Source organism: Podarcis tiliguerta, assembly GCF_965153285.1.
Source record: "Podarcis tiliguerta genome assembly, chromosome: 5".
In the NCBI taxonomy this organism is placed as follows: Eukaryota; Metazoa; Chordata; class Lepidosauria; order Squamata; family Lacertidae; genus Podarcis; species Podarcis tiliguerta.
Genome location: NC_139538.1, coordinates 53,284,548 through 53,300,873, shown reverse-complemented (window position 1 = coordinate 53,300,873; position 16,326 = coordinate 53,284,548). Strand labels below are relative to the sequence as shown.

Sequence of the window (16,326 nt, the reverse complement as noted above, 5' to 3'; positions counted from 1 at the left end):
ATGGTACCTATTCACACTGGTGTGCTTTAGAACTGCTAGGTTGGAGGGAGCTGGGACAGAGCAACAGGAGCTCACTCCGTCGTGGGGATTTGAACTGCTAACCTTCTGATTGGCAAGCCCAAGAGGCTCAGTGGTTTAGACCACAGCACCACCCGTGTCCACTGGTAGACCACAGCAGTGGAACCTAGGGTCCAGCACATAACAAAAGTCTCCCATTTAAGACTACATGAATAAAAGCAAAGAGCTTATATTTTCTGGCTAGTTTCATCAAATCTATTACAAAAACACACCCAAATAAACCACACTGGTTTTATTCAGCCAGATGGGCGGGGTACAAATAATAAATTATTATTATTATTATTATTATTATTATTATTATTATTATTATTATTCTGCGGGGCGGGGGAACAATCCTACTCCCAGACATGAATGATTTCCCTGTAACAAGAGGTTCAAAAGGCCCTGAGAGAATTTTACTTTTCAATCCCAATGTGCTTGTATACAGCGGAAAAGGATGTCGTTATAGTCCCATACAACATAAATTCCACACATCAAAAAACAAAACAAAACTATAGCTTTCTAGCATACACCACTAGAGCAGAAGGCAAAACAAGACCACTACATTGTATTATTGCATATTGTTCCTAACTGAAAACAGCAACATAAACATTGGCATGAAGAAAAACATATTCTACAGTCTTCCTTTTTCACGCCCATTTTCAGCAAAGCACTACCAGTTCCATTTATTTGCCCTTAAACCTTCTATGCCTATTGATGGCGATGAGGGTTTTGTTTGTTCCTTTTGTTCTTGTGCTTAATTCACAAGCAACACACATTTTAACTGAAAACACTTATGTTTCATGCTGTCATTAGTAAATGGGCTACTGGAACAGTTCTTTAGAGCTAGGTCTAGTTCTTGTGTAACATACATCAGCAAAAGGGAGAGAGAGAGCTGAAAGAAGAGAAACAGAATCTAGTTATCATGCAGCAGAAAATATATTTGCTCCTAGTCTCTTCCTCCTTATCCTGATTGGAGAGCAGGCCAGCTATATACCCAGTACCACCAAAGAGCTAACAAACATCAGATACAGAAATCTGACAGGGATAGTTCAGGGTTGTTCATATGCATTTATGGTAAAACAAATGGAAGTGGGGAAAGCTGCCAAAGCTTGCAATGAACAATACGGCAAATACTATTCATAATATTCTCTTGTTCAGCTAGGTTTGGCTACCAGTTGAAAACCATAAAGAAATCATACATTATTTCCAGAAAACTGTGTTCAGTTACAAGGATGAAAGTCGCAGCCAGCTTGATGCAGGAAATCTAACTATTACAATGGTACCCTTCAGGACTTAAAGCACGAATCCATGAAATTGCCACGTGGAAAGAACTCTAATGGGTCATGTCACTTGCTGACAGAGTCCCCTAGAAGATTACCAAGGCAGGTCCTTAACCTGAGAAACATTTTTCAACACTGGGGTTACCACCCCAGAGGACAAGATCACACTTGACAGATCACGACCTTGACAGATTAGAGAACTGGGCAAAAACAAACAAGATGAATTTTAACAGGGAGAAATGGTCAGACCTCACCTGGAGTACTGTGTCCAGTTCTGGGCACCACAGTTCAAGAAGGACACTGACAAACTGGAATGTGTCCAGAGGGGGGCAACCAAAATGGTCAAAGGCCTGGAAACGATTCCTTATGAGGAACGGCTAAGGGAGCTGGGCATGTTTAGCCTGGAGAAGAGGAGGTTAAGGGGTGATATGATAGCCATGTTCAAATATATAAAAGGATGTCACATAGAGGAGGGAGAAAGGTTGTTTTCTGCTGCTCCAGAGAAGCGGACACGGAGCAATGGATACAAACTACAAGAAAGAAGATTCCACCTAAACATTAGGAAGAACTTCCTGACAGTAAGAGCTGTTCGACAGTGGAATTTGCTGCCAAGGAGTGTGGTGGAGTCTCCTTCTTTGGAGGTCTTTAAGCAGAGGCTTGACAACCATATGTCAGGAGTGCTCTGATGGTGTTTCCTGCTTGGCAGGGGGTTGGACTCGATGGCCCTTGTGGTCTCTTCCAACTCTATGATTCTATGATTCTATGCAGGAGAGCTGCCAAAACAGATGCCCACAGGTCTAAATTTGTTCTGCTGGATCATACCTGGCCATCAAGGAATAAAAGTGAGCTCAAAACATTCGTTTTATAGACTCAACAGTTATACTACCAATATTGGTGCGTGTCTTATTTGCTGCAGCCTTTGACCCTCTACTTTGTGCTTCTCCCAAACATCGTTTTGCACATCCCTTCAAACCTGAAGGGATGGGCTTATTTTCACTGGGTGCATTGCTCAATACTAAGAAACAATAGGCATGCTCACACCTGTCAGACTAGGATACATTGCACAAATGTTATGATCGACAAAGTAGCACTCTCATTCCCAGAGATCCCACCGCATTGTCCCAATACTTGCTTCAGTGTAACTTTGGGAGTTAAGGTTGTTGTTCAACCTTTATCAATGACTAACAACAAAAGCAGAGGGACACTGTTAATATTTAAAATAAACTACCGTCCCAGAGTTTAAACATTTTGCCTCTTTGTGTCAAAGAACACCCCCCCCAAAATCCCTACCTTCTTTGTAGCAACTTTTAAAATATCTGAAGGCTGCTGTCACATCCCCCTCAGAGCCAAATTATATGTGTCAGTGGCATATCTGTAGGTTTAAACACAGAACTGACCCAACTGCACAGAAAAGAAATATGCAATGTGGGCTTCCACTATTTTAAAAAGTAGTTTGCTAGTGATGACTGCAGAATGTGGTGTGCAGATGAGCCCTGCAAACTTCTCCCCCTCTCCACAGGCTACCATATCAGAGATCAATAGATGTACACAACATCTATTAAAATAGATAGCCATGGATGCAGAAAAGCAATAGTTCCTAGTGATATGATAGAGATCAGTCTTTACCAGTCTGGTACCCTCTAGAAATTGTGGACGTGGATCAGTGGCCATGTTGGTTGGGGCAGATAACAGTTGTAATCCAACAACATCTGGACGGTACCAGGCTGTGGAAGACTGATATAGGCTATGTTTCTATTCTACTGACTCTAAATTATTTTGTTCCATTGTTACTCAGATCAAAAAGCTGCAAAAAAGGAAGGATTCTAGCAGCATCAGCAGGAACACACAGTGAATGACACCTCCACAACACAACCTTCAACCATTTGGGGAGAAGCACCTGCTATCTGTCACAAAAGACCTCTAACCGAATCCAACTCTAGTGAGAGATGTTTAGTTTTAGTTTTTGGGTTTTAAAAAAAATCATGTGTAATAATGCACCAGTTTAGACTTATGTCCCCAAAGTCACAGCAAAGTAAACAAAACACATGTGAAAATGATGCCTTCCGGACATACCTAGTGATTTCAATCTTCCAATGGAGACTTTGGGAGGCTCTTGCAAGATTTCAGATGGTTCTGTGAGATCTCACAAGAGACTCCAAAGCCCATGCAAGAGCCTTCCAGAGCCCAGGAAGGAGAGAGAGCTTGCAAGGGAGGTAAGATTTGTTTGGCATGCTGGTTTTTTAAAAGTAGGGATGCTCATATGGGGGGCATTCCAGGATTTTTCGAACTACAGTGGTACCTCAGGTTAAGAACTTAATTCGTTCTGGAGGTCCATTCTTAACCTGAGGTCCCACTTTAGCTAATGGGGCCTCCTGCTGCTGCTGTGCTCCCGGAGCACGATTTCTGTTCTCACCCTGAAGCAAAGTTCTTAACCCGAGGTACTATTTCTGGGTTAGCGGAGTCTGTAACCTGAGGTACCAGTGGCGTAGCGTGGGGGGTGCGGGGGGCCGGCCGCAACATCGGGGGGGCGTGCGCTCGCACTCGAGTGCTAAAATCCACGGGTTAGGGGGCACAAATTACTTGCCTTGCCCCGGGTGCTGACAACCCATGCTATGCCACTGTGAGGTACCACTGTATACTGAACTTAGAATTTATTTCACTGCCATAGATCCCAAACCTGGGATGAACTGTCCCGTTAATAATTCCCCCTTGTCAACAGTCCATTGACTGTTTTCAGTTTTCTTCCCCCAAATACTTTTGCCACACAGAGCTTTGGAGTTGGTAAGAGATTATGTTTCCTGTGTCTAGTTTAAGAGAATCTTCAAGCCAACTCCTTACAGAGTTCTTGTTTCAGTGGGGTGGGGCGCATTCAACATGCAGGCTATCAAATGAAAATGCTTCTTTTATAAACAACAGTTTAAAAAGTATTTTAAACCGATGGGTTTTTCTTGCAATCGTTCAGATCTGACAAATGGCTGATGTGGAGGGATCATACCCTGAATTCAGGGCATGCAATGCCTCGGAATGAACTTTGTACAGTTTCAAAGAATATAAATATCACCTTCTTTTATCCAAACCTTCCTTCAAAGAGCTCAAATGGCATAGATAGTATCCCTTCCTCCACCAGCCCTACCCTCTGCTCACTAGGTCACTCAAAGAGCTTCATTTCTCCATGATAAAAACAAAGAGCATTGTTAAAAATGTTAAGAGTGGCACTAAGGGATACCACACACTGTACAAGAAATTATTGGCCAGTACTGTTGCCCTATTCAGCACCACTACTGCTTAATGGTATTTTTAAACCTCGCTAATTAATCAGGGTCATTAACAAAACAAGATGCCTCCGCACACAAAACCTATCCAGCCTTCTGCTATTGAATACCTGGAAAGAGTGTCATTTCATTACTGATATGGAGCTGAGAATAGAGACAGCAGCCCTAATTATTCAAGGCATCCTTTTGTACCTTTCCATTCTCTTTAACCTTTGATTATTCCCTTGACATGGTAAAAAGGAAAAAAAAAGGGGGGGGGAATCAATGTGATTTTTCGAGTGAAGTCTTTGGGGTAATCGTTGTCCAAACAAGAAATAAAAACATGAAATAAACAAGAAATTGTGCAAACAAGAAATAAAAATGTGAATGAAAGTGCATTTAAGTGACAATCTGCAAAAGATTTCTTTGTTGCTAGTAAGATCGCCTGGCTGAATTTTGAGTTTTGCTACCCATAGGAGGAAGGATGTTTTATTGTTTCATTAAATTGGATTGGTGAAGACCAGGGATTAAGGGGATTGTTCCAACATTGTTGGAGACCTTTTTATGGCTACCAGAGGCCCAGTATTTCAAAAGGATATATGATCATTCAGATTGCTTTCCCAATTCCAGCATTTATCTGAAACGGAGACTGCACAGCTGTTGCGCTGCACTATGCAAAAAGAAATGAGTGGACTTTACAAGCCAGTTTCCCAGAAGAGGGGATATTAACTGCACTGACACAGTATCTTCTGCTAAGATCACTAGCTCAACATCCTTGCCTATTTCCCATGGGGTTTCTTTTCTTCAAGAAAGTCCACAATCCTTGATTCAGTGGTGTGTGGGGAGAGATGTGGTTTTGGACACATGATCACCATGACTGTTTTTTAGTGGTATATTACTTGAAGTGTGTTACCAGAAATGAGTGCTTCAAAAACGCTACAATATGTGGACAGCTATAGCTGCCGTAAGTCCAGGAAAAGGGGCTAAATCCATAGTTTCTGTTTGCATGCAATGTTAAACTTATAAAACGTGCATGTGCGCATGTGTGTGCACATGATGATCATTATTAAATCTATATACCTCTTAATTGCCAAGCTGGCTTTGAAGTGGTTTACAAGTATAGATCAATTACAGAAAATACAAACACACACAATTCAATTGAAATCATTTCAATAAGGTATTAAACCAAATTTCTACAATTCACAAAAGACAAGAGCAAAAACAGCCATTTAAACCATTCAAGCTGGATATTCAAAGCAAGGGAATGCTTGTCTAAATAGCTGTGTCTTCAAGAGCCAGAAGAATGCCCATCCTGATGAGGCCTCTCATATTTCAACAAGGACAAGTTTCCACAATACTGGTGCCACCAGTGGGGGGGGGGGGGAGGATCCTGTCTCTGGGTTACCACAGACAGACAGCCATCAGGCTGAGGAGAAAGGAACCAGGTTCCATTTGTTGATCTTAACGTCCTTACGAGACAACCTTTTAAAAGAAGAATTTATTGTCTGCTTCTGAGAGGACAAGCTGAGGGAGCTTAATAGAAGATGAGACATTCTCTTCTGACAGGCATCCCTATCATTTCTTTCATGATTTATACATGTAACCAAATGTGGCTTCACACACATGTGTATACATGAAGAAAGACATGCATTTCTCACAGCTCCTCTCAGTGCACAACTATGAGAATTCTAGCGTTAAGCAAACCTGTAGTAGTATGTTGGAACCGTATATATAATCCTGAAAAGAAACTGACCCAACTAGACAAATAGCATAATAGAATCTTAGAAATGTACAGCTGAAAGGGACCCTGAGGGTCATTTAGTCCAACCTCCTGCAATGCAGGATCATACATCATACATGTATGATCATACATGACAGATGACCATCCAATCTCGGCTTAAAAACCTGGATGAAGGTGTCTACGCTTTCCTACTCTATGTGTGGGATGACATCTATATCCATCAAACAGATCAAGCCTGCAGACAGAAGTAAGGGACTGTCTGGTCAATACACCCCACCCAGACCCATATCTGGCAGAGCCCATTTAAAATAAAAGTTACAGCTTCTATGGACACAAACCATTAATGTAACTCTCTTTCACACTAATGCAAGAGTCACAAAGGCAAAGCTCTTTGGGGATGGGGCTGCTGCTTCTAAGTCTCATGTAAAAAACCCTACTACCGCTATTCTTAATATATGACTATAAAATGTCTTCAGAATACGAAATAGTTTGCAAAAGGTTATCCCATTCACGTGCCAGATTGCCCTAGTTACAAATGGCTCTAAATGTGAGACATCTACTTCCTATGCAATTACTTCGAATTGCTTATTTGACAGGATGGGGAGCACGTTCACATTTTTCTGCGAAATGCGGAATCTTTACCAGACAACTTTGATTATAGTGGCAAATAATCATTAGGCAGTAATGTATTTGCTTTTCATGAGAGTGTACAAATGTTATTTGATATTTTCACCCTTTGGGAAATCCCAGTGGGGGAAGCTACACACACACACACACACACACACACACACACACACAAAATTTCACTGTCATCAGTAACAATCTGGCTCAAGAAAGAATGCATACCAATATTTCTTTTTATTCAAAAGGAGATTATTACTGGCATGACTTTTATCTCACTGAGATCTTACAGTACGTCCAATTAGAGAGAGGGGGGGTGCTGATTGTGCCCTCTCTCTCCTTGCACTTTCTATATTTGCATCCTCATATTTTTTCATTCTGCAATTACTAATCTGTCAACACTGAGGGGGCCAGGACCCCTGCCAACAGATATTGAGGGGTCGAAGGCACCTCGGCCCCCTGGAGCTGGCACGACTGGAGGTGGGGGTGGGCTGAGAGAGACAGTGGCGTAGCGTGGGGGTGCAGGGGGGGCCGGCCGCACCGGGCGCAACATCTGGGGGGGGGGGCGCGCTTGCACTCGCAGCTCTCTGCCCCCTGCTAAAATCCACGGGTTAGGGGGCGCAAATTACTTGCCTTGCCCCGGGTGCTGACAACCCACGCTACGCCACTGGAGAGACAGCATTCTCTGTGGCAGCTCCTAGTTGCAGGACCCCCTCCCCACAGAGGTGCGTCTCGTAACTTCATTACACCGATTTTGGCAAATGCTGAAGACACACCTTTTTACCCTTACCTGAGATATGTATTTTTAGGGTTTATCCTATTTTTGTGGTTGTAAGTTGTTTTGAACTGCTTTATTGTATTTTAAATTGCTGTAACGTGTCCAGGGACCTTAGGACGAAGGGTGGGTAATAAAAAATAATAATAATATAGCAGCAAAATATCTCAGGCCAGCCCTATGTAGTTTTTGTCCCTTTCCTGTCTTATTTATTGAGAGTGTGATGTCAAAATGATGGTTTCTAAAATAGCATATAAGAATACAAATATTAAGAAAATGCAGGGATTCCTTCAGGCCTAAATGGCTGTGAAACTTACAAAAGCTCAACAAATCATTTAATCCTGCCACCGCTTTTGAGATCACCATACTCTTTTCTCCTACCTATTGTATGCTTTAGGTCACAAAGGGGGGGGGCATGGAGAACGAAATCCAGAGCGATACACAGCAATCTCTCCAGAAAGGCACTTGTGTAGAGGACAGAGTATTAGCACTAAGTGCTTGGAAATACGGATCAATTCCCTTTAGAAAAACGACACTAGCAATGAAATCCAATAGAACCCCCCATGACGCTGTCGCACTCTTCCCGCTAATGTAGAGCAACATTAAGCACAACATGACCAAGAACAAGCCACTGGTGTTTTCGGTCTGCTACAGCGCATTTCAGGGGACAGTTTTAACGCATGCTTCACATAGTCTACATCATTCATGCAGCCCTGAGATATCTGACCTCCTGCTGCTATTCGACGAATTGGAAGCAACGACAACCTATCACTTTTTTAATGTGCGATTTCCATTTCTGCTAATTGAGGCATGATAGATGCATGCATTTCTTGTGGATTCTGGCAACACATAGGGCAGTTGTCACAAGCTGCCAGCTTGAATTGGTGGGGTGGAAGAAGACATGTCCTCCAGGGAATGCATGGCTCAATATTCTCCATTCCACCGCGTGACCTTTCCATTAATAGGGGTGCGAATTCATAAGTCACATAGCCGTTAATCAGCATCAACACTGATGTTCTCTTTATTTATTTTTTTGCACCTGACACAGACGTGAGCATGTGTCTCATTTCAGCCTGGTTAAAGGGAAAATTATAGTCAAAGCAAAGCCCTTTGATTCCGGATTAGAAAATCTTTCAACACATCCCGATTCATAGCCGGCTTTTGTGATCACAGAAAACATCTGGACAAGGGTTCCATGGAACCAAAATGAATGGCTGTGTCGGCAACTGATGTGATGTAATGCTGAGGTCCTGCATGTTTGGGTTATAATTTGTACTCTTTGTTAGCTAAAATGATTTAGGGTAGGGGGGGGAGAGTCTATTTCAGTGAAATTTGTTCCAGGTGGCATATATAAACAAGGATAACAATTTCAGATTTCAGTTGTTAATTGACTGCTAAATAATTAAAATATGTTTTTTTAATTTGACATCAGGCTTTGAAGGTTGCAATCCTAACCCCTGATTTATGCTGCTGGCGAATGCCAGTTGGCACGGATGGGAGGCTCTTCCATGAAGCTCCCACTGCAGCTGTGTAAAGTAAGGCATCGTGGGGGGGGGGGGGCGGTGAGGAACTCGGTCAACTAAGGATCTGCTACATCTTGGTGGAACTTGGTGGACTTGGTGGAATGCTCTGTCACAAGAGACAAGGGCCCTGCGGAACTTGACATCTTTCCGCAGGGCCTGCAAGACAGAGCTGTTCAACCTGGCCTTTGGTTTGGACTCAGTCTGACCCTTATGTTTCCCTCCCCTTATGGTTTTGATCTATGGGCTACTTTTAAAATGAGGCTGCGTTTTAACCTGTATTTTAAATTGGGTTTTTTATTCCTATTATGTTTTTATTGTAATTTTACTGATGTTAGCCCGGCTCTGGCCAGGGAGGGTATAAATTAAAAATTATTTATTATTACTACTACTACTACATCCTAAGAGTTCAGTTTCTAGGGAGAGTCTCAATTTAGGTCCCACTTCTGCAGCAGTCTGGGCTTGGCATAGCACACAAACCATCTAAAAAAAAAAAAGCCCAAAACCTCTGCCCTGACGGCTCCGTTTTGCCCTGCTGCTCCCCAGGTTAGAGTTGTGATTGCTCTGCTCATAGGTTTTTCACAGTATTAACTGTGAAATATGGGGTTGCTAGTTTTTGAGCACATTAAACAGTTTATTAGTTATTAAACTGAAAGAGCTTCACTATTGACAAGTAAACTCTTCTTTAGTATTTTTCTTTCCTGCAATCTCTGCAGCAGCAATACTATCTATTGCAGTAATGCAACAGAATCAAAATAATAACAAAACAAACAAGTTCAAATCCTATCAAGGCTTGTAATCATACAATCTTAGCAATGCATTTACTGCACATGGACTGACTACAATCATATTCAGTTCCCTTTCTTCTTATTGCTAGAAGGAAGCCCATAGCAATTTAATCCCATAATACAGACCATCTATTTGGAAACAAACTTGTAGGAAACTTCATCTTTATTTTTATTCAATTTTGGCAGAAGAGAAGGTAGCCAGGGAGCTTGGGAAACCAGCACAATTTCCTTTGGTCTCAGACCCACGGATTAACATTTGCACCAAAGTTAACAAACTTTAGTCAAATTGTCTGCCATCTACATCTATTAAAATGCATATGATTGTTAAGCACTGGCTATCACCTTGAGAAGGAGAATTCATTTCTCCGCACTTGGCCAGCCAGGAAACCGTTCAATATCTCAAATAAGAATACAAATAAGAATCCTCCTAGTGGCGCAGCAATCAGACTGCTGGTATATTTGCAAAGCTAAGCAGGGTCTAGGATGGATTCAAATTGGATGGGGAACCACCTGTTAAGATTCCTGCATTGCAGGCGGTTGGACTAGATGACACTTCCAACTCTACAGTTCTGTGCTACATGCCATCATTTGCAACACAACACACACACACACACACACACACACACAAAGTTTGGCTAAAGAAATCTCTGCTTTGAGGGCTGCACATTACCTCTTGATTTCTTCTGTCAGGCTTCTGCTCTCTTGGGGAGGCTGCTCTACGTTGGTAGCTGGTTCAGAAGTCAAGGATCTTAAGTCAGGAACAGATGTGCTGGGGCTTTTCGTCTCTTGGCAACTACCAGGCTGGGAAATGCTGCAAAATAATTAGTCATTATTATTATAAAAAAACAGTAACATATGTAAAACATAATAAGTGCACATATGTTTTCAACTCTACGGGATAATACCAGAGAAACTAGATTAACATTGATTCCCATGGTTGGCACCCAGTGGAAAGCCTAAGCTAACTAAACAGATGGTGACCTAAACAGAAACTTAACATTTATTTCTATCCCACTTAAGTGTGTGTGTGTGTGTGTGCATGTATCTCACTGTTCAATGTGAAACAAAACCAATGGCACACAAACTCAACTCTCATGATTAAAAAACAATCAGTAAAAATGTGTATCTCAGTTGTCTTTATGAAATAAACTCATGACAGCTTACAGAAATAACAATAAGCAAAATAAAACCGTTCAGTTTATGATAAAAATAGCCCATAGTGTTTAATTTATTCTCATATACAACTGCAGGATAATAAATAATTAATAATAATAATAATAATATCAGTATAAAAACAAGGAGACAGAAGTTTAAACCCACACTAAAACATCACAAATATGCGGGTTTCAATAGGAATTGCTATATACTTTATTATTGTTGCATTTTTTGGATTATAAACCATATGGAGTTCCATTGACAATTAGATGGTCTTAGCACTACACCAGAATGGCTGCTGTAGGGTCCAAGAGAAATCAGCAAGATTGAACTCCTGCTGTCTATTTCTTGGTACAGGTCATGTATCAGAGCAACCAAGGCATTTGCAGTCTCAACAACCAGGCAGCTCCCAAACTGCAAAGGGTCTAAATAATCAGTTTCATCCAGAAACACTTGGACTTAAGCTGTTACTACAAGTTCTGACATACTGCTTATAATTTTAACTGGGTGATTGTCAACTAAATTTTACTCATTCTAGGACAGCTGGAATTAATGAACTTGATTCACATAGGTCCATTAATTTCAACAGGTCTACTCTAGAGTACAACTTTGTTGACTGCCACTCCAGGATCCTAAGTAGTGTCGCTACTGCCTGTTTAAAAGCAGCAGGAATGACAACCTCTCTGAAGGAGGCACAAAGTATTTCTGACACACACTGAGTTGTAGTTAGACAGGATGCAACCAGGGTCAAAAACACAAGTGGTATCCCAGTCCTGTAACAAGGTTATCCACATCCGCAGGCTGAAAAACTAAAAGGTACTCATAAAACCTGACCAGATGGTACCATCGTCACGTCTGATTCTAGTAACTGTGATGTCCAAGCGTGCGGGGGGGGGGGGAGAGCAATTTATCCGTACAGTACAACATACTGCTAATTGTTCACAGAGGGCTACTGAGGATTACGCTAATTACCTGTCAGGAGTCAGAGTCAGGTGAAGGTCAGCAATAAAAAAATCACTGGTGTCCGTGAAGCTAACTCTTTATTCAAAGAAATCAAAACAATACAGGCCTAGTGATCCCACCAACTCTTCCCAGGAGGTCTTGCCTCAATGAGGCAGTTGTGAGGACTGAAGGTCCCAGCATTCCCACAACTGCCTGTCCCCTCCTCTCCAGGGTTTTTTCCAAGCAATTGGAGACTGTGTCTTCATGCAACCAATCTCTTTCCTCTGCTCTTTTCACTTCTCTGCATGTTCTGGGAGACGAGGGAAGAAGGGAGCTGGCTGCGTCAGGAGGGGGATACTCCCTGGATTCTGCAGCAGCCTGTTTCCTCTCTGTCTCCTGGTGCCCCTCCTCTCCAGCCTCTGAATCAGGACTGCTCTCTGCCCCAGCTTCTTCCTGTTCACTAAACTCTGTTGCCTCTTCAGCTTCGGACACCTGCTCCTCCCAGTCTGCTCCCTTTTCTCCCTCTGACTACTCATCATTGTCTCACTACCAATCTCCTGGGCCTAAGCCTTGTTCCCTTGGGAGTTTCCTAGCTGGTGCCTCCCATCACTCCTCTGCCAGCCCATGACATTACCTTTATGGTGAAAGGTGTGCCATCATTAAAGAAAGCTCCTCTGGCCAACACTGCATCTGCGCAAAACAGTCAGAAAAAACTTTGTCCACTGCTAACACCATATAGACTCTGGCCCATTCTTCCCCAACCTAGTGCCCTCCAAATGCTTGAGCTGTTGACTCAAGTATTTCATTGCCCTAAGAAATTTAATATACCAGGGAGTTGCACCAATTGCACAGTTTTGGTGATGATATCTGGAAGTGATCTGTTGCGCAGGACATCTTCTCATTCCAGAGTGTAACCAGACCATTGACAGAATTGACAGACTTAACTGTGGGAAACAGTGTGAAAGACATGAGGAATCCATCAGGATCCACAAACCTTTGCCCTTGAGAAAGTTGGGGTAGCCAACAGCCACAAAATAGAAGCCCACTCCCCCCCTCCAATATATATATCCAGAAAACAAAAGTTTTGATGAGTACAGACTCTTTATGGAGCAGAGTCAACTATATTAAGAAGACGCTAACATCTGAATAATTTTAAATGATGGCAATTCTTCTAACACTTCTCCAAATAACTGTGGGATTGCATTGTTCTACGGTTCCCTGTTCCATATGTATTTCAACAAGGGAAAACGAAGTTTTTCAGGTTTCAGTACAAGACAGAAAATGGAGTGCCCTGCAAATGAGGCTTTATAGGTGTATTTTGATACTTCAATTTGCAAGTATCAAAAGTGTGAAAATGCCTCTATTTGTAGGTCAATGAACAGGTGAGTACAGGTGGAGAGAATGCCATGCATGCATTTTTTGTTATAGGAGTGCCCTCTATTGTTCAGAGAGCAAACATCACCCTGTTGATAATTTTTAGTCTGGTCATTGCAGCAGTTGTGAGAGGCTGAGCGACAGCAAAAAAAAAGAAAAAGAAGGAACTACAGGAAACCACCATCAAATGGGTAAACAGAACAATCCTCTTCCACTTAGCTTAAGAGCAAACACTCTGAACAGAAATGTGCTGTGACAAATATGACATTCAAACATGGGCAAATTCCAGAGGGGAAATAGTAGCAGCAGCAGCAGCAGCAGCAGCAGAAAGAGAGTATTGTGTGGCACCTTGTTTGTGGCACCATCAGGAGTTTTGCCTTATGGAATGAGCCAGTCTGGGCAGACTTTGCTTGCCTGACATTACAAATCATTTAGGAATTTGAAATGGGGGTGAGAGGGGGGCATGGGAAGAAGCCTATTTAATTCTTTTCAGGACTCAAAACTGTCAGCACCATGATTTATGTTCCGGAATGGACATGTGAAGTTTATAATGTGCATACTCCTTTTAAAAATTCAAAACACTGCACCAGCACATATGGCATGTATAAATCAACCCATGAATAAAAACCCAGCTTGTTTTGCTCTCTCCATCTCAAGACCACCTGTGCCACACAAATGTTCTACCCAAGTCCAAAGGCAAATTGACCATGATTTACTTAGTATATGGGCATTCTGGTCCGCCTTGTCCCTGATGGTGATGGTTCATTTGTAATAGATAGTAGAAATATAAAACATATGCAGATTTGCATATCTGCATACATTTTTTCCCCTTTTACACAACTGACTATGCACTGAATGTTTATATTTTGAACTAGCATGGAACATTCTTTTTTATTTATAAGGAAGGCTATGATAGAGGTAAGACTACAGTTTCTCCCTCTCAACCATGGGAGCTGGTAACCTGCTTCTTAAAAAATGTAAGGAGTCTCCAGAGGGCAGAATTATACTCAGAGAACAAAGGCTCTCTGCATGTATGTCAAATATGCAGAAGGAAACAACACATATAGCCCTGTTATCTGATCTGCTAGCTATTATAGCAAAGCAGGGGCAGCAAAAGTACAAGAGGCTGCTATTTAACATCAGACAAATGGACAGAAGGTTTCTCTGAAAAATATTTCCTTATTATACACCACTGAAGTCAAAGTCTCTTCAGAGTGGGTAAAGCATGCTTTCCTGTAGGTGCCTTTTGAATTCTGGACCTTTAGGTTGTGCTGCAGGCATGGTTTATCTAAACAGGTTTCAGGGATAAAAATTTGTGTACAAATCTTTTTAAAAGGTTACAAACTAGTGTTTCGTGGAGTAGGGGAAATATCCATCCTTCGTTACCAGTGATGTTGCAGGCATTATTCAGCCAGGTGCTGGTGACACTCAAAACAAATCTTCACAACACCAACAACTTTGATACACTTCAACACAGTGAGATGGTTCGGAACAAAGGCCAAACTATAGTCTGTCATGATTTCCAAACTGATACATTTTGACAAACCCTAGTTATCAAGTGGCCTCATCAGCATCTGAAACTACAATTTGGCACAGATTTGCAAATCACAGTTTGAAGGAAGTGCGGCTTGAGATTATATCCTAACCAATAAACCATAGTTTGGGACACTGCCTCACACTTAGAAGCAACACTTCAAGAGAGCACCCACAAATTATTAAGAAAGGAAGTGCGGGGGGGGGGGGGGAGAGATGGAAACTGCAGAAACTATGGTTTGCCTATACAGTATGTCTAACCATTACATGTTTTGAAGTCTGAACTACAGTTTCTGTCAAATTGTGGTTGTACTATGTCTGGAAGGGCTGTTTCAGATGTAATGGAAAACATTACATAAGTCACAGAATGCTACAGGCTAGGCCCTCTGTCTCTTTTGGCATAAGGTACCCCTGCCCGTACGGGCCAGTCTTGACAGACTCTAGGGTTGTGCGCCCATCTCACTCAAAGAGGCCGAGGGCCAGCGCTGTCCGGAGACACTTCCGGGTCACATGGCCAGCGTGACATCGCTGCTCTGGCGAGCCAGAGCCGCACACGGAAATGCTGTTTACCTTCCCACTAGTAAGCGGTCCCTATTTATCTACTTGCACCCAAGAGTGCTTTCGAACTGCTAGGTTGGCAGGCGCTGGGACTGAACAACGGGAGCGCACCCCACCACGGGGATTCGAACCACCGACCTCTTGATCAGCAAGCCCTAGGCGCTGAGGCTTTAACCCACAGCGCCACCCGCGTCCCTCTTTTGGCATACAAGAGATTAAAAACACCCATTTTCAATTTTAAACTATAATCACAGCTCCCCATTGCATGTGAACTCTAGTTAGCTTCAACAAGAGAGGTTCAAACCATGGCCGTGTTCACCATCTAAAGTGGCTAAGCAGAGTTTTGATGCAGTAAGAGACTGTGGTTCATTTAAAATCAAAGTGGCAGCTTTTAATGCTTTGTGCATTAATGAGGAATATATGGGGGGAGGTGCATGAGCCTGAGGCTCATGAATGTAGCAGGAAGCCACAATTTCCTATTTTATCCAGACCAGAATCTCTGAAACAGAGGCACCTTTTCAAATAAAAATATTTGGATCCAGCTCAGCAAGCAAGAGGAAACTGTGCAGTTGCCATTCGGTAATCTGGAAAGGCCCTAAAATGCAACGAACTCAAGACATTATTCCTCTCACTGACCTTTGCTGAACTTATGCGTAACCACGAGTATATTTGTTCTCAAGGTATTCATTTCTAGGACCTTGAGGCCACTTCTGAAATCAAGCCCAATG

At 42.3% G+C, this 16,326-nt stretch overlaps 1 protein-coding gene across 34 annotated transcripts in view; it reads right to left on the bottom strand.

Annotated features, from left to right (window-relative positions):
- TACC2 (transforming acidic coiled-coil containing protein 2) overlaps positions 1–16,326 on the bottom strand; it is a 156,915-nt gene that overhangs the window by 72,372 nt on the left and 68,217 nt on the right. For all 34 annotated transcript variants that reach the window (XM_083439538.1, XM_083439530.1, XM_083439565.1 and 31 more), the window contains one exon: positions 10,707–10,847. In XM_083439538.1, the coding sequence (XP_083295664.1) occupies positions 10,707–10,847 (141 nt within the window). The remainder of the gene's footprint in view (positions 1–10,706; positions 10,848–16,326) is intronic.